The 25,655-nt window shown below is 42.3% G+C and overlaps 3 protein-coding genes across 5 annotated transcripts in view; 2 read left to right on the top strand and 1 right to left on the bottom strand.

Moving 5' to 3' along the window:
• Positions 1-1,070: 1,070 nt before the first annotated feature.
• hepacam2 (HEPACAM family member 2) lies at positions 1,071-8,243 on the top strand (the record flags this gene model as incomplete). The annotated part of the gene is made up of 9 exons (XM_080531806.1): positions 1,071-1,107; positions 3,864-4,244; positions 4,573-4,872; positions 5,360-5,656; positions 6,236-6,361; positions 7,151-7,172; positions 7,279-7,313; positions 7,943-8,016; positions 8,130-8,243. The coding sequence occupies 9 exons, from the start codon at positions 1,071-1,073 to the stop codon at positions 8,241-8,243; spliced, it is 1,386 nt and encodes a 461-aa protein (XP_080387932.1).
• A 2,580-nt stretch (positions 8,244-10,823) lies between these two features.
• Positions 10,824-25,655, top strand: part of vps50 (VPS50 subunit of EARP/GARPII complex) — a gene marked incomplete at its 5' end in the record, with an annotated part of 122,231 nt that continues 107,399 nt past the window's right edge. For all 3 annotated transcript variants that reach the window (XM_080530783.1, XM_080530782.1, XM_080530781.1), the window contains 2 exons: positions 10,824-10,856; positions 11,429-11,497. In XM_080530783.1, the coding sequence (XP_080386909.1) occupies positions 10,824-10,856; positions 11,429-11,497 (102 nt within the window). The remainder of the gene's footprint in view (positions 10,857-11,428; positions 11,498-25,655) is intronic.
• Positions 13,595-15,270, bottom strand: LOC308159103 (polyadenylate-binding protein 1-like; the record flags this gene model as incomplete). The annotated part of the gene is made up of 3 exons (XM_080532857.1): positions 13,595-13,729; positions 13,843-14,271; positions 14,395-15,270. The coding sequence occupies 3 exons, from the start codon at positions 15,268-15,270 to the stop codon at positions 13,595-13,597; spliced, it is 1,440 nt and encodes a 479-aa protein (XP_080388983.1).

Genomic DNA, 25,655 nt, shown 5'->3' with positions numbered 1-25,655 from the left:
CTTACCCCAAACATAACATATTGCACTGTGTTTTAATGAATAGGTCATTCCATCAGAGTATTTCACTATAGGGAGAGCATTCAGTTGTCACAATAGTGCCATCACTAAGCTACTCCTCAGTGAAATACACACTATACAATGGGACTTTCTCATCATCATATGGATCCAGTCCAGAGACTTAGACTTCCTTTCAGAATGACCATGTGTGTGTGTGTGTGTGTGTGTGTGTGTGTGTGTGTGTGTGTGTGCGCGCGTGTGTGTGTGTGTTCATATGTCTGAGTGTGTCACCCTATATCAGTATACTACACCTTCTACAACAGTTGGCTCTGCGAGTCTACTGTATGTGCCTGTAGGTTTATATTCACTTCCTTTTGTTCTATTTCTACCATATCCTCATCCTCATGTCGGTGTCATACTACCTCTACCTTTAAATAACTTCCTCTGCCTTTAGAGTCATCGTTATTGACAGTTCTCTCTGAAGAAACTCTAAACCTGTAATCCTCAGGGGCTCGAGGCTTAGGAGGCCAATACACATACTATCTGCTCATGAACAACATTCTCTACATTTACTGTCTCTATCACTGTTATATATCCATCTTTGTGTGTAAATACTCTCTCTCTCTCTCTCTTTTTCTCTCTCTCTCTCTCTCTCTCTCTCTCTCTCTCTCTCTCTCTCTCTCTCTCTCGTCTGAAACCCTGTGCCTGTATGGCTGAGTGGATCGGAGCCTGAGGGCTCCAGGGGGCAGGTGACCATGCTGTACCTCTGCCAGGTATACCTCTTTCTACATGGGAGGGGCCAGGGCTGTGCTGCAGGGCTCCTGCTCCTCTTATTTCCCTGGCAAATGTTGTCACCACCAGTTCCCCCTCCTCTCTGCTTTGCTCTTGTCACGACTGTGAACGCCACAGCTCCCCAGAGAGGACCGGAAAAGGATGTACTAATGGAGGCCGTAGGAAGGACAGCCGCTCTCCACCTCTGCGCTGCACTTTTCATTCTCACAGGTAGGAAAGAATAGAAATGCACTGTTTTGGGGGGACTGTTGCTGTTAGGGTGACAGTCACTATGGGCCACCATGTTTGGGATACCAGTGAACAGGAACGGTCGACGAGGTGGGATACTTGTCTAAAATGTTGTCTAAATGTCTAAGGAGGAATGGAACTTTGTCTGAGCATGTTGCTGGTATTGCTGTCTTGGCGTAGCCTACTTGGTAGATAACTGGTTTAATGCTGTCATCTGAGTGATTGTTGATGGCTGTTGCCTTTAGGGGCAGAAATCAATTTCCAGAGAGACACAGAAACTGCATCTGGTCCTTGTTTAACCTTTGATCTAACCCTGATCTGCTCACTCATTGCTGATGTTATTCTGTATGTATTATGACATGTGGATTTAATGGCGCTTTCATACAGTCATGGCCACCCGTGGGCATGTGCATGTGCATGGACGCAGAGTGAGGAGTCAGTGTTGTCAGTGCCCATTTGAATTCTAGAAACATATGACTGGATATGACTGGATATGACACTGATCATAGTAACGAAGGTGATTCGATAACCCTGCTCACGTAATGGGCTAAGGCCTTGTCATTAGCTCAGCGGGCTAACACAGTCTTGTGGTGGACAGACGACCCGGTTTCAAACCCAGTTGGTCACATAAATGCATGAGGAAGAAGACAGTGGAAAGAGTAAATAGTGTGTCTAGCAGCCCACATTACTCTGACTCATCTTGAGTCTATCAGACATTGTGAGTTAATCGGGTCAGCTGTCAACAATGGTGCTCTACATCAAAGACTGTGTAATCAACTTCACTTGAGAGAGTGTTTGTGTGATCAGAGAAGGAGGTGGGCAGTTGATGGTGGTACACCCTACATTGAGTTGTCCCATGCACCGATGGCCTTTATTTAAAGTCCAAACACCTCTGCTTTAGAAGTGTCAACGGGCGGGTGTGCATGTGTTTTAGTTGATTGTGCGTTTATGTGTGTGTGTGTGTGTGTGTGTGTGTGTGTACGTGTGTACGTGTGTGTGTGTATGTGTGCCTGTGTGTGTGCGTCAGTGTCAGTGAAGACATCCCCTTATCTCAAAGCCCATTGTCAGAGTAATCGCCACTATCACTGCCCCTTATCACCACAACAGTCCTGGGCTTGTTTAGGGAACAACAGGGATGGAGTGGGCTCAGCACACTTCTTTCTTATTCACTGGGCCTTCTACGGAGTAAACACAGGCACACTTCCAGTCCCCACCCTCCCACACACACACTCACACACGCACACACACACACACACACACACACACACACACACACACACACACACACACCGCCTGCCTGCTTGCTCGCAGCCTGCAGGCTTCTCGGAGCGTGACATGGGGGTGGCCGTTGTATTATTTAGGACACAACACCAGGCACACAGTAATCTATTGTGATGAACAACACTGGCAGGCAGTCAGCAGGGCCCTGGCTGCTACGGGCTGGAGAGATGGCCCAAGGGAGGACTAGAATGGACCAGGGAGGATGGAGGGAGCGACGGGAGAGACAGGAGAGACAGAGAGACAGAGAGAGAGAGAGAGACAGAGAGACAGACAGAAACAGACAGACAGACGCAGAGAGAGAGGGAGGTGAAAAGTGGAGAAAGAAAACAAAGTGTGTGTGTGTGTGTGTGTGTGTGTGGGGGGGGTATCTGTATACAGTACACTGCCTACCTGCTGCTGCTGCTTAACCTAACCAAGCAACCCAACCCGGGCACACTTAGTCTCCCCTAATCCTTGCTACAGTTCAGTACAAAGGACCTGCAAAATGAAACCACCATTGGGTATGGTATCACTGGTAATAATGGTATTATTAAGTACTACTTAACTATTTGTTTTGGTTGGAGACCTTAGACCTATTAAACCTGATGAGAGACAATGGTAGTTAATGTTCACAGTCCATTATGTATTGTGTTTGTAGCTCAAAGGTGGCAGTTGTCTATTATCAGTGTGCCAACTCTCATGGCAACTGAAGCCTACTGTAACGTAAACAGAACCGTACAATGTTCAACGGCTACTTCACACAGCTTACTTGTTTGCTGTAAGACCAGTTGGGAGAAATAAAACTTGTCTGTGTCTGAGGACAATCAGTCAGGAACTGAATAAATATTTGCTTGCCACAGTTTAAGGACAAGAGTCCTGGATGAGAGAAAGAAAGGAGATAATTAAACATTTAAAAAAAAATGAATTATGTCAATATGGGTGGGAGTACGTCTCAAACCAACCTGCTATGTCTCTTTTGTGAAACGGAGCACAAACAGAGGACTACCTGCACTTCCCTGTTGATGTGTCTCATATTAGGCTGAATACCATGCTAACAGCTGATTATAAATGAAGTTGATACATTTACTGAATCAAATAAACACATTTGAGTTTGTCTGTTGTTCTGTTAGTACCTGTGTTCTTATGTGAACGTTCTCTGTGATATCGCTCACAAACATGTGCCAGGGCTAGGAACCTCTGAAATGCAAATCAGGAAGTACTGTATGTGTATGTGTAATGAGAAACATTGCAGGCTTTACTGATAGAGAATCCACTGGCTCACCAATGTTACCCGCTACATAACCTGGACTGGAGTTGCACCTTCACTTGGCCCACTGGACTAAAGACTGGTGGATTATATACATTTATTGAAAGAGGCTTATTAACGTTTTCCCAGTTGCATTTTGTTACCAAAGAGATCACCCTCTGAGATTATTCATTAAAACTATCTGACTCTCTTTATACCTCCCCCTTCTCTGTTGCTCTGCTGTCTCTCTCTCTCTCTCTCTCTCTCTCTCTCTCTCTCTCTCTCTCTCTCTCTCTCTCTCTCTCTCTCTCTTCTTTCTCTCTCTCTCTCTCTCCATCAGAAGTCAACTCAGAACTCATACATGTTCCATCATCACTGCTCCATGGTGTCAAAGGGAGGTCCCTCCTCCTCCACGTGGAGACTCGCTTCCGATTGGACAATGCTGAGATCCAGGGGACCTGGTACCAGACCACGCCCAACACCCCCATCATGCAGCTGGTGACCTTCACCAACGACACGGCCATCATCAACATGATCATGAAATACCAAAACCGCTTCTCCTTCAAGGCGCCCAACGCCTCGCTGTTCATCAACCGATTGGACGAGGCAGCCGAGGGAGAGTACCGCCTGGTTCTCAACATCCAACTGGACCTCAACATGCCGCTCCCTCAGAGGCCTGCTCCTGTGCAGGAGGAGAGGACCATCACAGTCACCGTGGATGGTGAGTGGTGGTCACAGGCCAGATCAGTCATGCTGTCTTATATGATCATGATGAAGTTCTTTTTGTAAGTCGCTTTGGATAAAGGCGTCTGCTAAATGCCAAAAAATGGAAAAATTTAAATATAATGAAGTGAGGTTATTAATGAACCTTTCATTGAGTCACGTATGATGTATTGAACAATTGATCTGTCGCAGAGTTGAGCTGAGTGAGGTTTGAGGTGGTCAGTCGTGGACAGTATTGGGAACGGGATACAATATGCCTGTTGTCCACCTGAAAGGCTTTATATTTCTTCCAGCTGTATTTTCAAGTGTTCTGCTTCCTTCCCCAGTGCCTGTGTCCACGCCCGTCATTAAGAAGACCCCGTCTTCCGCTGTTGTGGAGGACAAGGAGAACGTGACGTGGACCTGCTCCGTGGAGAACGGGACCAGGGTCCAGTTCCAGTGGCTGAGGGACAACGTCCCCCTCCGTGCTAGTGAACGCCATCGGTTCTACCGGAACAGCTCTACCCCTCAACTCTCCACGATGGTGATCAGCCCAGTCCGGAAGGAGGATATCGGGCGGTACCGCTGCGTGGCTAGCAACCCTATCAGTCAGCGGAAGAGCCACGCCGTCGACCTCAGTGTGTTCTGTGAGTAGGCCTCTCAGAGCCAGGTGCCATATTCTTATGTTGAAGAAAACAGAGAAGATTGGCAAGCGAGTTGCTTAACAACTGTAAACGACAATATGTTTGCTATTCATGAGCAAACAATACATCAGAAACATGCAGTGATTTAAATAAATACAAGCAAAAGCATGAGGAAGGAGGATTATATCCCTTTTCTGCCTTCTATGAGTACCCCTGGTATGTAAATCCAGAGAACTCTGTGAAGCCTGAAAAGAGATGTGATAGTATTTGCATGGGAGTCTAGGTCTGACAGAAGGCCTCTGTTCTGTGCAGTGATACCATCATTGCTGCAGTATCACTATCCTGTCAGTATTGGGTTAAGGAAACCAGCCTTGTCTTAGCCAGTCTAATGAAGGTTACATTGAGGGACAACATTGATGCATGTTCCTTTTTTCAATTTCTATGATATGAATCAATTTAACATCAATAACTTGAATCCATCAACTCCCAGATGGACCATACAACCTGGCCGTGAGGTCAGGTCAGGGCCTGAGGACAGGGGAGGTCTTCACAGCCAACCCAGGTGAGGTGGTGTTCTTCGACTGCCAAGCCGACTCCAACCCCCCCAACAGCTGTGTGTGGATCTCCAAGACCAACAATGCCACTGAGGTCATCATGATTGGTCCGCGTCTGGAAGCCCGCACCTCCTACCGGCTGGCCCATGCTGAGGAGTACCTTTGCCGAGCCTTCAACAACGTCACCCAGAAGCAGGATGAGACCCAGTTCACGCTGGTGGTGACGGGGACAGGTGAGGAGAGATGGGACTGCTTGGGGGTGCGTGGGTGGGGATGGAGATTTGGGTCCAGATACAAATGTATGCATGCACACACACACACACACACACACACACACACACACACACACACACACACACACACACACACACACACACACACACATATTGCTGTATGGTATTTGTGTTGGATTTCATGGTGCCATTTCTGCTCTGTTGCTAAGTGTCGTCTCTGTTGCCTATGTAAAAGTCCAGGGGTTCTATTAGAGAGCAAACAGAGAGTAACAGCTGGTCTCCTTGTTGACCATGTTTTACTGCATGTGGAGTTTCTGTGTATACTAGACACCAATGTCGTCTCAGTCTCATGGCAAAACATGTGTAATCTTGGCCACTGTGCAGCTAATGACTATTGTGACTTAAAAGTAAAGAAAAAAAAGACAGAAGTAAAAGCACTGATTGTCCAACAGGCTTGTCATGACACATGCCCTCAAGTTGGGCACATCAGTTGAGTAAAATGTATTTGCTCAACCTTGAGACAACGTGTTGAACTTAAAATCTGTTTCTAAATTTAAAGTTCCTCTTTTGCATATGCAGGAAAGGAGAAGAATGTCCAAGAGAGCAGTTACGTGTCTCCTCTGGCAGCCATTACTGTCTCCTCCCTGCTCATCATTGGCTGTATGCTGCTGGTGTTCCTAAGGAAGACCTGCCATCCTAAGAGAGGTGAGAGGTTATCCTTAGATAGCTAGGTCTTACTGTGAATGTAAATCATTTGCCAATGTTAGGGTGCGTTCCAATTAGGCAGTTATTCCTTGTCCAGGGCACTGCACAGGATATTCATCAATTTTAAGGGAGATTCCAATCCATAGGGAATGGAAATATTTAGTTTGAAGTGACCTGCAACGTGGGTGTAACCATACTGTAACATACTGAAACAAGTCTACACTATACAGGAAAACAAACAAGTCTTCTCAACAGTCATTAGTAGAGCAGGAAAAAAATACAATCTTAATGTCTTATTTTTAGTGTGCATTGTTTGGAGCTATTTGTCCATTAGGACAAAGTCCATTAGGTAACTCACATAAACAGGGCTAAAATGTAACATTACAGTCGCAGCTAACATACTAGATGTAGCAGCAGTTAACATACAAGATGTAGCAGCTAACATACTAAATGTTGAACATTAACAAAAAATACTGTCCGTAGTTATTAGCATAGCTACATTTCTGGTGAAGGACTTTTGTTTGCGTCTCTGTTGTGTGGTTGACTGAAATACATGTCACTTATGTCACAGTTTGATGATGCTGCAGGGCATTCCAAACAAAAACATGGTTCTACGACATAGTTCCCTTGGCACAGCCTTAGTCAAGCTGAAACAGGCTCTAGGGAAAAACAACAGGCCTTTTATGTTAAAGGTATTAACATTTCAAAAGCTCTACAAAATGAAAATTACACATTTGTAAATCTCTCTCTCTCTCTCTCTTTCTCTCTGTCTGTCTCTGTCTGTTGTAGTTCTGATGAACTTCTACAATAGGTAAGGGACCCTACTGAGATGGTATTACACATTGAATACAAATACATTTTGCTGTGAATGGGTAAATGCATTATTTTTTGTTTGTTAATTTCCCTGTCCTTTGCAGACCTTTAACAGAACAGAAGCGTTTACATCGTTCAGGTGAGCTCCCCTCTGCACCTGTGCCTGTTTATGGCCTGCCAACATTCCTGTCTGTTGTCAAGCAGTTGTTGTGTACATAGCCAAAACAAACTAAAACCCTCATAACATAGAACAATTCCAGTAATCATAGGTGTTTGTCTTGTGCAGACATACATCAAAAACATAGCTCATTTGCAGATTAACTTGGTTGCCCCAAATTATCAGTTGACCTGTGCCTTAATCAAACAGCTCAGTAGTTAACTGTTTGGCAACTCTCTGTCCATCAGTGAAGGCTGGTGGAGGTAGGAATCCGAGGACGGGTCACTGTTATGCATGGAACGTAATGAGGAATGGTATCAAACATGTGTGCATGCATTACAATGAGCCCGTCCTCCATTTTCTACATCCACCAGCCGCCCCTGCTCTCCATGCAATGGTCTTTACAAATTGTGTACGGTCACAATCTTTTTTTCTGAGACGGAAAGTGATTCCCAATCAAATAGACAACATAGCATATTAGAAGCAAGAAGTTTGCAAGAGAGACAACACTATATATTGAGACCGGAACATGCATCCAAATGTGACAAATCTTTTGAGATATTGATTACTGTAGGGGAAGATATTAACCATCACAAACATTGTCCCTACAGGTCATGAAGATGCAACTGAAGATTTTGGTATCTACGAGTTTGTCTCTATACCTGGTAAAATGGAATCTACACAGGTATGTGTTGAATGTCCTCCAATAATACAGTTTGTATTATGTAGTATGTCGTAACACAATAATAATAGTTACCTGTGGAATTTACATCATATGTTTTTTTTTTCACTCCTTAGGCATCAAGCAGATCTCTCGCACATTTAGAGTCAATTCAGGATATGCACACCACCATCTATGATGTCATCAGGCATATCCCTGAAACTCCTTCAGAGCAGTCTGTGATTATTTAATAAAGGGAACCCAGTGAGACAGACAGAAGCACTTCTATTTCCCATGGACATATCCTTTGATGGATGATAGAGCTTTTTTATATGAAGGAGCTACAATGCTTCAATGTTCTTATGACATCACTGCAAGTGATAGTTGTTTGATGGATTGTGGTTGTAATCTTGTGAATCTCTTTTATACGGTTGGGCCTACGTGAGATCTGCCACATCCAATGTCCTACTTGTAATTTCATATATTTATTTAATTTAAAATACAAGGGTTTTCTTTGAAATTCTGTTATCTTTCCTTTTCGTCTATTTATATACAATGTTAATTTTTGTTGTCTCCGAGTCCTTCGGTTAAACATACTCACTTCTGTAAGTACAAAATTAAATGTCGAAACATGTGAATACAATACATTTTTATTCTATAATGCACTGCAATTGCTTCATCTTTTTAATATTTGTGTTGAATATGTTGTTAATATGTTCTTTGTCCGAGTTTATTTCCATGGACATAGCTGTTGGTCCTCTCTTCTGAATGTAGCAGTTTTGGATACTTTTGACATTGTCAAATATTGAAATGCCAGGTGTGCTGTTGCCTGTATGCATAGTATTGTACAGTTTCCATTTACAGATATGTACCTTTTGTATTTGAATAAATATGTACAACAATTCTATATGACTTAAGTGCCTGACCATCTGATGTATATTACTGGTCTGAAATGTGTTGAAAACTGGTGTGAAAAGTGGTCCTTCATCCTCATGATGAGTGCAGCTCTATTTTGTTGTTTATCTGGTCTGGTCTGGCGATAGAGAACACGACAGAAGGAGGGTTCAGCATGGGGTACTGTGCATGGTTACTCCTAGTCACGAATAGCCTCTCAGTGTGTGTGTGTGTGTGTGTGTGTGTGTGTGTGTATGTGTGAGTATGTGTGAGAGAGAGAGAGACAGAGAGAGAGACAGAGAGAGACAGAGAGAGATAGACAGGGTGAGATCGATCGAGCGATAGAAAGAAAGAGACAGACTGATAAACAGACAGACAGATACTGTTGACTGAATTTATCACAAAAAGTACTGACTGTATCTTGATCTGCATGCAAAGCATTGCAATTCCTCTAACTCTCGTTTGGATATAGAACATTACGAATGAAAGATATGTGAATAATAAACATGTCTTGTTGAATGCAGAAGTACAGATAGTGTCCCATAGCCTTGTGCCATAGACAGAACAGAATTTATGATGTGGATTCCTGGTAGTGGGACCATCTGTTCTGTCTCATTGTATGCTAAGGGAGGATCCACACAGTGCAACTACATGACAAACAACAGTGGAGCCTGTCTGGTGGGGGCACGTCACCTTCATTTGACAGGGAAATAGCCAGAGGTGTCATTAAACAGGAACAAGAACTAGTCCCTGCTCTGTTTTTAAAATACTAGGAAACTCCACCACGAAAGTGGGGCTTGGTGAGATATGGTAGTGCTCGATGATAATCTTGTGTTTTCAGCATTAAAGAGGATTGGGGGTAATTGGCACTTAAAAGTCTGCAATTCACAGACCAAGAGGGACACAAGAGGGTTTATGGAAACATGCTCTGCTTTCAATCAGTTGTAATGACACATACACAGCCAACAACATGCTGCATCATGATGTTCACACCTCAACTGGGCAATTGCCTCCCTAAAGGATCTCACACTCTGCTGTCTCTGGCTGCCATCTAGTGTCAGGGGAGAAACACATTTAGAAATGGAAATCAGGGATAATGAATGAATGAATGAATGAATGAATGAATGAATGGTCTTTATTGTCATTAATACAGTACAGGTACCATACAACGAAATTTAGGAGGGGGGGCTCCCCTGGTGCTTGGAAAAAAGACTAAAAACAAGAGGTCCAAGGGTAAAATAAAAAAGGGAAAAGAGCTGGTTTACATAAATAAATGCTATGTACACTATCTACTATACTATACTACTATACTATACAATAAAACACTGTGCTGTACTCTATGCTATGCTATAAATATCCTAACTTTTCCTATATCTGAACCTTATGTACCCGAGGGTTGTCATATTGCACATAGTATTGTTGCACATTCATTAAAGTGTCGCAGTTAGCAGGTTTGAAATGTTCACAGTTGTATTTCAATATTGCACTTATGTTTACAATCTAGTAGCTGCCATCAAATTGTCTAGATTGTCCAGGGCCTAGAACCTAGGTCTTTGCTGTGTTCAGGGCCTGAATGGCCCTAGGGTAGAAGCTGAGCCTATAGTGTAGCCCACATGTGGATTGAGTCATCAATCAAGAAAGAAAGCAATGAAACCTGTTTATGAATATTGCTGAATACTCAACAACATAAATTGACAATCAATGTTTTAATGAAAGAATAGGGAAATGTAGTTCAAGGAAACCGTCAACGAATGCTGTCCATCCCTCACTAAAACTACAATTCCCGCTTAGCTTTAGGCTCTCGTAACGTAGCGTGTGGTCACGTGACGGGTAACTAACATGGCCTCTCTCGCAGAGTACAGGAACTGAATCGTTGACAGGACAGCTAAATAACAGTGTATTCGTCTATTAGCTATTAGACGAATCGTCCCGTTACAATGCAGAAGATCAAATCACTTATGGCCCGGCAGGTAAGCCATTCAAGTTCCTATGGTTTCCTGTTACCCCCTGTCTCCCACGTCGCTCTGACAGCTGTGGAGCTCCACACCAGAAGTGACACTGACAGCTTGACACACACAGATCACAACAATACGATCAAGATGATCGTGGATCGATTTAAATCACCAAAACAACTAGCTCCCGTTTTAGATTTAGACTGTTGTCCTGTCTAGAGACATTCGTGCGCTGACTGAAGCTAACACTGTCAGTGTTATATAGCTATGCTAGCTTATATTGTACAACAATGGATGGTGGGCGGTTAGGGACATTCTCACCTTCGTAATGTGATATCTTTGTAGCTATCTAGACTGAATAGCAGGGCAGGTCACTTCAAAATCAACCCCGGCATCTCTTGTTGAGATGTGTGCCTGTGTCTTCTTACATGATGTTGTAGCCTATGGCAACGTCCTCGTCTCACACCTCCCAGCTGATGCACATAAAGTGCACATAAAATGTTTTCCTAGTTTACAATGATTGTTCACCATTTGACCTTGTTAAACTTACAGTGGTGATGATCTAATATATTGCCATGTTTTGACAACAGGGCCTGAAAAGTCCCCAGGAGAGCATGGCGGACCTCAGCCCTGTTGAGAACTTTAGGATTCCAAGCAAGGTGAGCTACCAGGAGATCACTGACTCTGTTTTGTTTTTACAGTGTGCTGGCTGGCACTGCTATTGTAACTTGTATTGTAAACTGTACACACAGCGAACCCAACAGACAGAAAGCATTTCACCCACTAAACATGCATTATGTTATGCAGGTTATTTTAATAGACTGTTGGTTGATGTATTTTAGAGAGATTTATTATGCTATGTTATTGTGTCATTGCACCTTCTGACAGTGCCCAGTCCCATATGGGCTTAATTCATGGGCTCTTACTTAGATAATACTGGGTAAAACTGTTATTACTTGATCATTACATATTAGCCTAGTTACTGTTTCTGTTAGATTTACTGACACAAGCACCGCTATGTGCCATATAGTACCAATTGTTATCAATTGTGTTGAATTTATCAAGGTAATTACAAGAAAGAACCTTTTGTTACCAGTGGTGATTTTAGCATGGCATTTCTGGAGGGGCAGTTTTGTATCATGTCACCATTACAAAAACATAAAGATAATCTATGGTAGGCATACTATGGGCTGTGCTGTGAGTGCCAGTGAGCAGAAAGAAACTTAATACGCTTCAGAGCTTGGTGCAACACAGAACAAGTTATCAATTGTGTTTCTACAATTGTATTTCTTTAAATGTCAAATAAACACCATCAGAGCAGAGGCTATAACACACTACAAAAGCCACATTAACATGTAAGCCTTAACGGACGTATATCAATATACAGCCTGAGCCCTGTCCAGGGTTCTCAAAGCGACAAGTAACAAGTGTGCCCACTGCCCATCATAGGTCTCGGCATTAGCCCTGCACGTAACATTTAGTCCTCCACTTTATCTCACAGCCTGTATAACACAAAACAAAACCAATAGTCTACAGTGAACGGTGCACTGTCCATTTGTCATGCATTTGTCATGGTAGCTTTGTGTTCACACACACACACACACACACACACACACACACACACACACACACACACACACACACACACACACACTGAAAGATTATCAGCTCATCAATACGAAGTAGGCCTACATGAGAGTACATGCACAAAACGGGCTAACGTTACTCATTAACTGTTTACACAACAGCGTCAGTCAAATCACAGTGTGACAGTCAGATGGAGCATTAGGTAAACAACCAACAGCAAGGTAATGCATATTATCAGCTGAGAAAAACAACGTTGACCTTTGATGACATCGACATGAGCCCTGTTTACCCGTACCTCCGCCGTTCTGTTCGTGATGATTTTAGATTATTTTTGCACCGCACATATTGCCCTGTAATAAGAGCATGCGACCACAGCTCCCTTGTGTCTCGTATTGTCCAAATGTTCCCTGAATTTTAGCTGCATGTTTTTCCAGCATGTAAATCCGTTGTCTATAAAAATTCGACTCCAATTCTTTTCCCCTGCCAATATTGTGTCGTTGTTTTATCCAAATGTCCCGCTAAATTCAGACCAATTACAAAACTGTTTTGCAAGCGCGTCGCCTCGCTCATGTTGAGAGCGATTGATTGATTGATTGATTGAAAACTTTATTAGAAGATTTGCAGAAGTAGGTACATGAAAGTACATATTACATACAAGGTCAACTAACAGGATAAAAACCCAAGAAAACCACTGGCTTATTTCAATTGGGGTCCTTGCGTAATCGAGATTCAGTCTCGATTACGTGAACTGAGTGGAACTTTAACAGGCGATGTCACGTGCGGTTGACTGTTGCATGTAACGTCCATTACGGACACCAGGGGGCGAGAGAGGAACCGAAACGAGGAACCGAAATCTCCGTTGCAATTCGGTTCGGTAGGTACCGAATGTAAAGTAACCGGTACCATACCGGTACCGGTTTTCGGTACCCAACCCTAGTGAGGAGAGAGAAAGACAGCGATGCTGAGCTGGGAGGTGCATTGCTGGTCAAGGAGGCCTTGTCTTGGCCTGGTCTATCTGGTCCAACCAGGTCTTTAACTTGTATCATCGAGGTCCAGCTTACCCTTTTCTAGACATAGCTGAGTCAATCAATTTAATTTTGTAATGAAATAATTTATTAATATTGCAATATCTTTTCAATGCTTAAATATGCTTTATCAGTGAAGTTGGTTTAAAAAGTCTGGATCTTAGCCGCTTGGAACTCAAGATGGGATGTGGCCAGATTTCTGTGCAGCCTCCTCAGCCCACTGGGCCTCCAGCACAGTGACATGTAGCATGTTGTGGCTGGATGAGATGGGACTCTCACCTGGAGGGAGGGAGAGTAAATATCAGTAACAGTAACTAACAGTTAATGGGGATCCATAGAAACAAACAAATAGACTCACATATCATCTGCTTCTGGTCCTCATGGGCAGCGACAGCCATAATGGAGGCAGGGAGAGGCTCTTGGTCCTGGACATGGACAGCAGGCTGCTGGGCCTGTGGCATGGCAGCCATGAAGAATCCAGGTGGGGGAGCAACCTGGTAGAGGTTGATGTCTGGGTTGGGAACGGTGCAGACGCTGGCCATCCTCTGCATGTGCTGGTTGGTTGTGTGAGTCTGGCGCTCCTCCTTGCTCTGGGCCAGGGCCACATACAGGGGCTTGGTGGCCACGATGCAGCCGTTCATCTCAGTCACAGCCTTGGTGGCCGCCTCAGGGGAGGAGAAGCACACAAAGCCAAATCCCTTGCTGCGTCCACCCTCCATCATCACCTTTGCACTGGTGATCGTTCCAAAGTGGGAGAACTCTTTGTGCAGCTGCTCATCATCCAAGCGGTCATGCAAGTTCTTCACATACAGGTTGACACCCTGGTAGAGAGAAACCCTGTTTAGTGAGATGTTTTTCATCCCTCAAATACATCAACAATGTTTACCATGACTATCACCTTATTTTAAATACAGTATATGTATATTTCTTTCATAAACACACACCTGGTATCTGGTCCTGCAGCCCTGCTTTATCTGCTCAAACTGGCGCTTCAGCACAGTCTGGCGCTCTTCTCTCTTCAGGGCACGGCCCACGTAGATCCATCTCCCATTTATCTCCTGGCCATTCATCTCATCAATGGCTCTCTTGGCATCCTCATGCCTTTCGAAGTTGACAAATCCAAAACCCATGGATTTACCAGCGCCATCAGTCATGACACGGACGCTCAGGGCTGGTCCAAATCTTTCAAACCTCTCCTTAAGGCGGTGGTCATCCATATCCTTTCCAAAGTTTTTGATGTAAATATTAGTGAACTCTCGAGCCCTGGATCCAAGTTCAGCCTCTCGTTCATCGCAAGATTTGAAGTGTCCAATAAACACTTTTCTGCCACTCAATACCATGCCATTGAGTCTCTTAATAGCTCTCTCAGCGGCCTCCTGGGTATTATACTGCACAAAGCCAAAGCCTTTAGAGCCATTCTCATCAGATGCTACCTTGCAGGAAAGGATGTCCCCAAACTCAGAGAACATGTCGTAGAGGTGATTGCTGTCAAAAGTCTCCACTAAATTCTTGATGAAGATGTTGCCGACCCCACTATTCCTCAGAGAAGGGTCACGCTGAGACCACATGATGCGCATAGGTCTTCCATTGACGTCATCAAAGTTCATGGTGTCCAGGGCACGCTCTGCGTCAGCTTGCTGGTGAAAGTTGACAAAGGCATACCCAAGAGATCGGCGTGTTATCAAATCCCTGCACACTCTTATAGAGATGATTGGAGCAGAAGGGCTGAATTTCTCATGCAGCATTCCCTCAGTGGTGTCCCTGTGGAGATCTCCTACATACAAGGAGGCCATCGATTGAATAGACGCACTAGGATTCATGTCTGCTGACTGAAAAAGTTTGGAAAAGTTTTTGAAACAAATAACTGTCTATCTATCTAGCTCTTCACAGAGGACTTGCAGGTAAATGAACAGCATGTGTGATACAGATGGATTCTAGAAGCCCAGCTGCATGTTCTACATTGTTATGTCATCACACTGTGAGATTCTTAATGACTGGATGTGATGTGTGTAATGTTTTAGAAGAATTCTAACTTCAGTCATTGTTACATCACAGACCATAGCCAGGGTCCATTTAGAGGCCCTTAAGCATGTCTTACCCAGAGAGAGAGTTGACCATATTACACATAGCTGCAACATTTGCAGGAAAAGCACTATGCAAATAAAACGTTATTATATTATGATTATGATTATGATTATGATTATTATGATTATTATTATATTCATCACAAGTCATTTCACAGCAATCGGACTGGTTGAATTATGGCTCAAAACCACCAAGGTCATGTCCTCTGTGTGTCTCAATGGGAGCTACAGTCCTGGTCCATCCATGTTGGCATGGATGAAAAATCCTTCTGAAAAATCATTTCATAGAACACTTTGAAAGAAGTTGAAACATTTGAAACAATGTAACTATTTCTTGAACTAATAGATATTTCTTTGTTCATTCTCTAAACAACTGTTCAACTTAAGTTGAATTCAGCACATTGTCAAATGTTTAAATAACTTTAACTTTCCTACACTTTGCACATAACTGTGTAGACAGAGAGCTTCAGATGTAAGACTGACAAACAGTCAGATATTGCTTCCAGCTGTTTTACTTTTTCTTTTCAGTAAACCTCATTATGGTTTATGGATACCCAAGTATATCAAAGTTAGCGTTGTTTTGGGGCCCAACATACCATAACTGTCCCATCTCACTGCTGTGTAATACTGATATAACTACATCTCAGGGCTTGACGCTTACCTTTTTCCCAGGTAGCACTGTGCTACCATGTTGAAAAATTTAGTAGCACACCAAGAATTTCAGTAGCACAATGAAAATTGCGCAATTTTCGTCAACAACGACAACAAATTATCATAATCATAACATATCAAAATGATCATAACCGGCTCTTGGACGTAATAAAAATGGAGACTCACACAATGTAAAGGGGAAGTAAGAATATTAATTTCAGTTGGCCCACGGTTCGGTATGAACCTCGGTTTTTGGGTCACGGTTCACGGTTCGTGTTTTAAAAAATAAAATAATGCTACTATTTATTTACAAACTGTTACTTTATTTTGCTTATACTTATGGAACTTTAACATTTAGACACATTCCAGAATATGACTGGTATATTCTAAATATATATAAACAAAAAACACTTTCAAATGTAAAAAAAATACATAAACACTTTCAAATGTGACGTGTTGTGGATTGGAACTACGGATCATAAGCTTTCAAATGATGTGTCATACATTGAAATACGAAAAAAGATGAAGTTAGAGTCATTTGAATGTTAGACGTCAGGCACATATAGGGTTAACCTCTTTGTAATGAAACCGGAAGCAAACGCTGCTAGCGGCTAACAAAACACAGCGCTACGAGCGCATTTTAAGCGCATATAGGACTCGAACTTTCTGTTCACTGTTTTCATTCCCTCATCGCTTATACACATACGTTTGACTGCGCATGACAGTAGTTCAGCATTTTAGTCTTTTAGTCGCACTGGTGCGATTGAATGTATTTCAATAGTCGCACAGAAATATATTCACTCGCAAATGCGACCAAAACAGTCGCACTGTCGAGCCCTGCATCTCACTGCTGTGTACTACTGATATAACTACAGTAAACTGTGTAATACTGATATAACTAGGCTACATCTCACTGCTGTGTAATACTGATATAACTACATCTCACTGCTGTGTACTACTGATATAACTACATCTCACTGCTGTGTAATACTGATATAACTACATCTCACTGCTGTGTAATACTGATATAACTACATCTCACTGCTGTGTACTACTGATATAACCAGGGGTGCACATAACTTTTTGGGGCCAGTGCTCAGAGGAGCACCTAGGGATGCTGTTTAGTGCTCCCCGAGCTCGCGAGTCACGACCCGTCCCACAGGATGGATGAAAAAGGGATACATGCAAAACGACATTTATTCATAAATAAAGATGAACGAACAAATGATTGTGTGCAAAACAAAAGAAACAAATGCAAAATCAAATGACTGCTCTTTAAGCATGAAAGTCTGTCAGACTCCTTTAAACACAATGAAATCAACTGATCTCTTTAAGCACTGCTCTGTTCTGTAAACACTGAAATCAACTTTTCAACAAAAAGTTACAGCCTAAGCATTTATTTATACTACAAGCTTAATCGTCATCATCACTGCTCTCTTGACTGCTGTAAATTATCACTGTCCTCAATTTCAACCATGGTAGAGGATGTTTTTTTTGTGATCAACTTTTTTTTTTCTTTTTTTTTTTGGTGCGCAAAAGCGCCCTCATGCGGCTGATCTGCCGCGCAGCATGCATTTTGGCGACGCATGCGCACTGGCGCACCAGTTATGTGCACCCCTGGATATAACTACAGTAAACTGTGTAATACTGATATAACTACATCTCACTGCTGTGTAATACTGATATAACTACAGTAAACTGTGTAATACTGATATAACTACAGTAAACTGATATAACTACAGTAAACTACATCTCACTGCTGTGTAATACTGGTATAGAGCAAACCTGGATCAATGGATTTTCAATGGAAGCCAATGCCCAAACAGAGTCTCCACCAAAAAGCGTGCATAGGAAACAGAACAGCGCATGTTTCGAGGCGCTAGCAGTTAGCCATCTCTTCTTGACAAACCATTTGTGTTTGAGCGTACGGGTCACTTTATCCCCAGCCTGAAACAGTACCAAGTCTTCTGGTCTGTGTGGCCCTAAGCATTTTATCTCCAACTTCTCTTCCAAACTCAATGTAATAAACTGAGTCAAGTTTATTATATTTATTCACACCAATTTCACCATTGAATCACTATTTTGTATTAAATATAAAATACATGTTGCCACAACGTTCAGATGTAGTGTCTTGCATCACAGCGCTACCTGCCCCTAATTTAGAATCGCTGCTGTTTGTTACCACATAATTACCATTCTTTTTCTTAGTAAATACTTGGTAAATATCAGCTGAAACAGTGCTGTAAAATAAAAAGTTACCGACTGGTTTCATCCCTGCAATTTTCTAAACAGGGCTTCAGTGTACCTGTGAGCTACTATGACATTCACGTTTGTCTTTGTTTAATCGTAGACCATGCAGAAATGAAAGTCAATAACTGTGTGATTGAATACTGTCACCTTGTTTGTTTTAAATGGTCTGCTCATGTTCTCAAACCACAAAAATGCAAGCCTCAAAATTGACTCTATTGGAGTGGTTGGCCTTAGCTGCTTTTCAAGTTAATAAGGGTGAGCGTGTTTTATAGTAGGTCATTGCTGCCGTTTCAACTGCAGACTGCAGTATTAGATTAACTTTGAGCTGCTGCCCTATCTGTAGCCATGCTTCAAGGGCTGTTACATCACCATCATATATCATGTTGCAGGAAGCCAAGTGTGGGAAAGATTGGGGTTGCTCATTCAGCAACTGATAGTCTACGTCAAGGACAGAACATCAGCCATAATGTATGGTTCCCCCTGCTGTGGCAGTATTTCAACATTTGTAAGGGAGTCAATGTTTAGAAAATGCAATCAATCACGCTTAGCCACGAGGAGCATTTGTCATTAGCCACTTGAAGTGACAAACAGCAGAATTCCCGTTTATTATGGTAAAGTCACTCTTCAGGAGCTTCGCACGCTTTCCATTGATTTTGCTTTGTATGTTCGACCTTCCCTGAGCTTGGTGGAATCGGACTGGGAATGGGAAAACAACCCCATTTATCAGCCATAGGGTGACGCTTAGCCTGGTTAATTCAACCGGACGTTTAATTTCCTCTGTTCTATTCTCGTTATTGACGGCTGCAGCTTATTTCTCCCAGTCTTTCAACCTGCTGACCACTAAAAGTAAAAGGTCCATGTTGTCTGTTGACGTTTAGGCTACTTGTTTGTCACTTTAATCACATGCTTTCATTTTATGGCTGTTATTTGAGCAGACATGTCTTTCCTACTCCTCCATACTTAGCCCAGATGGTTGTCATATATCTGGTGGACGTTGCTCATAATGAAACATCATCTGCCTGAATGAAGTGATTTGGTCATCTCATCCTTTAGTGTTTTGAAGGGTAGATACAGCAGACAAGTGTTTTTTTTTGTTTGTTTTTTTCTGAGTGGGGAAATCCCACTCATACTTTCATTTTTATTGTGACAGAGACAGTAGAGATTTGACAGGAAGGATGCGTGAGAGAGAGAGAAGGGATGACATGCAGGATATGTCCGCGGCCTGAATCGAACCGGGAACCCTGCGGTTACATGGTCAGCGCTTAGTCCGCTACGCCACCTAAGCGCCCCAGCAGACTGACAAGTGTTTTGAAGGGTAGATACCACAGACAACTATGTTTCAGACCACCTAGAGGTAGGCCATCATGAAACATTCTGCTCACTGTAGACACTACTTATGACAGGAGCGCATTTCCAACACTTTCAAGCTGTGTCGCAATTGAGATAACACTCATTTTATGTAGTGTGTAGCTGATAAAAGCAAACAGGATCTATATGGGCTCTGATAGAGATCAGCTGATGTGGACAAACTGGATCTGCTGTAATCAAACACTTGGTTATGTTCCTTGTGCCACGACTCAGTGTTTTATGAAGATAATATTCAGGCTCTATTACTGAGGGCTGTCTAACACCTGCCGAACATGCTGGGTGACAAGCTTATCAGTCTGCGTGAAATAGACATTTTAATACAGGTCTATATAACATTTCTGGCATTGGCTGTCTTTGCCCATATATTTATTTTGGAGTAATCATGATTCTCACATAAACTAGCTCTACTGAAGTGTGGCCTTTGACAGGGGGAAACTAAAAAAGGAAATTGGTTTATCTTTTACCATCTACCCGTAGACGTCTACACCTGTTTGAGGGAGTATTATATAACCTGTCCATGCTCCCTCGAGCAGAGGGTCAAACCAAGGTGTTTTGTGTTAGGGCGAACGATACACTGAGCTTATTCCATTCATCTCCCCCCAGTGTTTCAGGAGCATCTGGCTACCAGTAGGGAAGAGATGTGCTGCTGTGTTTGATTGACAGATCCAATCAGATATGGCCAGTGCGGTGGTGATGTCAGCATATGAATGACGGACAGGGCTAGATTCATCTAGAACATGTGTAGCCACGGGTCAGAGATGTGTGTGTGACCTACGTTTTCCCTCAGATGTTTTCTTAAGCAGAGGTCCCCAAGAGGTCCCCAAATCCACATCCAGGGTTGCCATTACTAGCATTTTCTAAGCCAATAATATTTAAGGCAATTCAGAACAGGTGGAGGTGGGTGAAGGCCTTTTTGATGGTAGGGGAAAACACTGGTGTGAGACCTTTTGAGACCTTGCAGGGCCATAGATGACCTCACTCATTTCACAATGAATCTTACAGTCATGGCGACATTGATGCTGTCTGCCACCTTTCTGTCTCTTCTCTGTACATCCCCACATCCTTTTTTAATTGGCTCCCACACACGTTGGTTGAATACATTAAACAGCAGAGTAAGAGTGTTATCTGAATATTCAAATAATGGCCAGTAGAGTGAGAGATTGTATAGGTGATAGAGTAGTGAGAGTGACGGAGATGTCTTGGTCTTGATTACAAAAGTGTTGAGTGTAGAGACCTCCTGTGTGCACTAGCAGATATCTAGCGTCCTTGGGTCTGAGAAAGGCGCTATATAAATCTATGATATTATTATTATTATTATTATTATTATTATTATTATTATTATTATTATTATTATTATTATTATCTAGGATCAGGGTCATTCCATGGCAAATCAACAACCCACCATTTCTCACCGTCTTTCAGATTGTTCTGAAATGGTATCTGTAGTTAGAAACAGATAAGGTGAGTATTCCTGCAGCATTATATTGTAGAATTATAGTTTCATTTCTGAGAAATAATGTAATTGATTGGACCCAAATTGGCCATTTTCATTTTGTGGGATTTATATCATATTCAATAGAATTCAAACCCAAATCCAAAACATTGGTCAAATGTCACCCATGAAGCCTCCAAACCCTTCCTTTAGAAGACAACTTCGGTCAGTATGGAATAACAGTTCTCTGTGTCTGACAAGTAATATGAAGCTGCGGCTTGGAGTATTGTCTCTAGTGGACAGAATCTGGTACTATATCACACTGTATAATGGGACATCAGACACGTCAATGACTACGGTAATAGCTTTGGACAGGGCAGCACCCAGATTACCGGATTAACCAGAAATACATTACATAGGCTAGTATGAAGAAACACATTTCCAAGACGCTGCTTCATATTACATATTATTCATATTATTTCATTTATCTGGCATTAAGTACAGAAACCATTTCAGAACAATCTGAGATGGTGGGTGTTGAAAATCGTCTTGATTGTTGATTTGACATAGAACGACCCATTAGCTTCCCCTCCTCAAATCCTAACCTAACCCATTAGGGGGTGAAACACTAAACTGACCTTACTTCATTGTCTATGAGCCACTTCATCCTATTAAAGTGTAGCCTACTTTAAATGCTTTCTGGCCCTGGGATTTATTCCATCCCTCTTCACTTTTGAGAGGACGTTTCACTGGTAAAGGACATCCCTTACTCACTGTCAGATTATGGTTAATGGTTGAAGCTTTTCTTTGTTGCACTGAAATTGATCTGTCTTGTAATATTTACCCTTTCGTATGGTATGTGGTAACACTTCACTCAAATTAGGACTGTGACTAAGCAGCTCTATGAAACTGCATACAGTAGGCTATGTGAGGAAAAAGAAATCTGATTTATTTTGGAATACATTTCCCTTCAAAACCTTTTCTTCTCTCTGTTTAAGAGTAGTTTTTTGGGGGGGTACTTATTTTAGATATAGTTTTAAAGAAACCAAATTTCAGGTCTGTTCTTGAGTCCCCTGGAGCGATGGTCACACCAGGACAATATCAATACACTGCTTTTAACTCCACTGTAGTGTTCCCCGTGGCCAGTAGGGGGCACCCTGTCACCATGTCAACGTCTCCAATCTCTGACCAGAAACAAAGGAAGCTGTGGAAGATGCTTCACAAATTCTCTCACTAGCAACGTAGCAAGTCATCATTTTCTCAGGGCATACATTTTCTGGAATTGAATGCAAATTGTATGCAATAGGCTATGTATTATAATAATTTATACAGTTAGTTCCGACCAAATAATTTGATTGGGCAAGAGGCATTCCATGAGTGCCGATATACAGTATAACAGCACTGGGACTTTTAACTATATGCATCACTCCACTGCACAGGTGTTCTATTAAATGACCGTTAATTAGACTACATTACGGTCGTTATCTATCAGATTATCTATCAGTGTTGGTTTCAAACAAAGATGGATATATTTCCAAATATAACATTTGAGTTAAATTATGAATGGTCATCAGAAGAGGACGAAGGGAAGGGCCTTAAAACCTTCAGGTGTGCTGATAAGTATGCCTATTGCTGTCATGGACTTTTTGAGCTCATCAACCCCCATACTTTAAAAACAGTTGTTTCACAAATGAAATCCTCAACATGCTCACTTGATCCAATCCCAACATGGTTCTTCAAAAGTGTTTTTGACTGTTTAACTGATGATGTATTAGAACTTGTGAACTGCTCTGCTGGCATCTTTCCCACAGATAATTCTGTTCTCTGACATTTCAGACCAATATCTAACCTTCCATTTCTTTTTAATGTATTTTTATTTTTTTTCAGATTTTATCCCTTTTTTCACCCAATTTGGTATCCAATTGCACCCAACCTAGCATCCAATTATCCCCTGCCTATTGCGTAGGATCCGCCGCACGACCCCGTGGCCGGCAGCCCCAGAGGAGATCGCCAGGCAGACTAGCTGACTGGCTCCTCGAGCCCGACACCGTTACTCCAGCACCAGACGGGGGCGGTGTTGCACGACGGATCCTTGTCCGGAAATAGTCCTATACCCCCCTTTGGGAGCGGCCGCTCAATATGCCGCTCCCTGTGTGCCCCGGCCATATCCGGGTCTGGCGAGACCGGGATTCGATCCCAGTCCCCGGTGGGCAGCTTGCACTAGTGGCTAATGCTTAGACCGCTGCGCCACCGTGGGGCTCTAACCTTCCATTTCTAAGTAAAATCCTTGAGAAAGTGATTTTCAGACAACTTACTGATTTTCTTAGCAAAAACATTTTATTTGAGAAGTTTCAATCAGGTTTTCGCTCTAACCACAGTACTGAGACTGCATTAGTAAAGGTTGAAAACAATCTCAGACTTATCATAGATGCTGGTTGTGTATCAGTTCTGGTCTTGTTAGATTTGAGTGCTGCTTTTGATACAGTAGATCACAGTATTCTAATACATCGTTTCGAAAACTGTGTTGGTCTCTCAGGACTTGTATTAGAGTGGTTTAAATCTTATCTAGCTGGTAGGCATTTCTCTGTGGTCCTGGGAGACTCTGTTTCTGATAATGTTGACATCACATCTGGGGTCTATTCTTGGTCCCTTGCTCTTCTCCCTGTACATGATCCCATTAGGTGGAATCATCAGAAAACATGGTGTAAAAAATTAGGGATGCACCGAAATGAAAATTCTTGGCCGAGGCCGAAGCCGAATTTAAGGAAACACTTGGCCGAATACCGAATACCGAATACCGAATGTGTATCAGCAGTTTTTAATTTTATCATTGCATAAACTAAATACATTTTGCTTTTTATTCATGCTTCTCAAAGAAAGAAATTGAGATTGAAAAAAAAGAACTTTTATATATAACTTATTATAACTAATTATCGTGGGATTTAATCTCTACTGCTTTCCAGGGTTCAAGTTAATGATATTCATGATTTGTCTCTACATAGGCTTCAGAAAGTATTTAGATCCCTTCACTTTTTTCACATTTTTGAATAGATTTGCCATCAATCCACACACAGTACCCCATAATCTAAGTAAAACGTTTTTTAATGTTTGCAAATGTATTAAAATGTAAATACAGAAATACCTCATGTACATAAGTATTCAGACCCTTTGTCACTCTTAAAATTAGGTCAAATGCTAAATGTCTTCAACAAGTCATTCATTCAACAAGTTGAATTGAGTCCACCTGAGTGTAAGGATAATAGTTCATGTTATTTCAGAATGAATATCTTTTGTTTTTATAGTCTCTGGTTTGCATAGAAACCACCGCATGATACAGCTGCATGTCATAAACTCGTGTAGAACAGCTGGGAGTCTGAATATGTTTTCAACAAGGCAACAACTCTGCTTCTTCCGCTACGACTGCTAAGCTAACTAGCTAGATGAGTGTAAGGTTGCGTTCGTAAAGTCGCTCTGAGAGCGCTGGAGCGCACACTGGGCCGGACGTCATAGAGAAACCGAGTCATTTGATTGGACGAGAGGCATTCCACGAGTGCTGATCGGATTTCCTGAGTGAATTTACGAACGCAGCCAGTTTTGAAAGCGCGTCGCCTCGCGCCGCGCGCCTGTTGAGAGTTATATTTAATTGTATTGCGTCATCAAAACACGGCCACTATTCGGTGGTAAACATTCGGTGTTTTCACACATTCGGCCGAATACCGAATGTGCTTTATTTTGCGATATTCGGCCGAATACATTCGGTGGCCGAATGTTCGGTGCATCCCTAGTGTAAATGTTCATAGTTATGCTGATGATACTCAGCTGTACATATCAGTATTGCCTGATAATTCATATGCACTCAGCTCACTGGAGAATTGTCTCTGAGATCGAAAACTCTGGATGTCCAAACATTTTCTACAACTAAATCAGGACAAAACTGAGATTCTTGTCATTGGACCAAAACCACAAAAAGACAAATTGTCGAATACCATGGGAACCTTGTTTTCAAACTGCAAACATGAAGCTAAGTATCCGCCAAAGCTTCCCATCCGGCCTGTGGAATATTCATGTTTTTATGTTTTTTTTAATATGAATGAATTCAGAAAATGAGGGAAATACCATATTTAGAATATAGCATAGATTCATATAGTTCTTCCAATGCAGGAGTCAGACCTACCTCATTCACAAAGCTGCAACCTTGCTTCTGGTTGGGCACTGAATAGCGGGAATTGACCGGGAGCTCCTGATTAAGTGGCTAATCTCCCATCTGCCAAACCGGAAGCCCCCAAATAACATATTTTCTATGTGCAAATACATGTTTTATTCAGTGAGAGGAATAACATGACACCACTGTAACTCAGAGGATCATTAATGTAATCTTTGTTTTGTTTGTGTCTGTGTAGTAAAGTGGAAGGAAGGGTAG

Source organism: Nansenia antarctica (assembly GCF_963989245.1).
Source record: "Nansenia antarctica genome assembly, chromosome: 5".
In the NCBI taxonomy this organism is placed as follows: domain Eukaryota; kingdom Metazoa; phylum Chordata; class Actinopteri; order Argentiniformes; family Microstomatidae; genus Nansenia; species Nansenia antarctica.
Note: the sequence above shows the minus strand (reverse complement) of the source record. Positions and strands in the feature narration are given on the sequence as shown.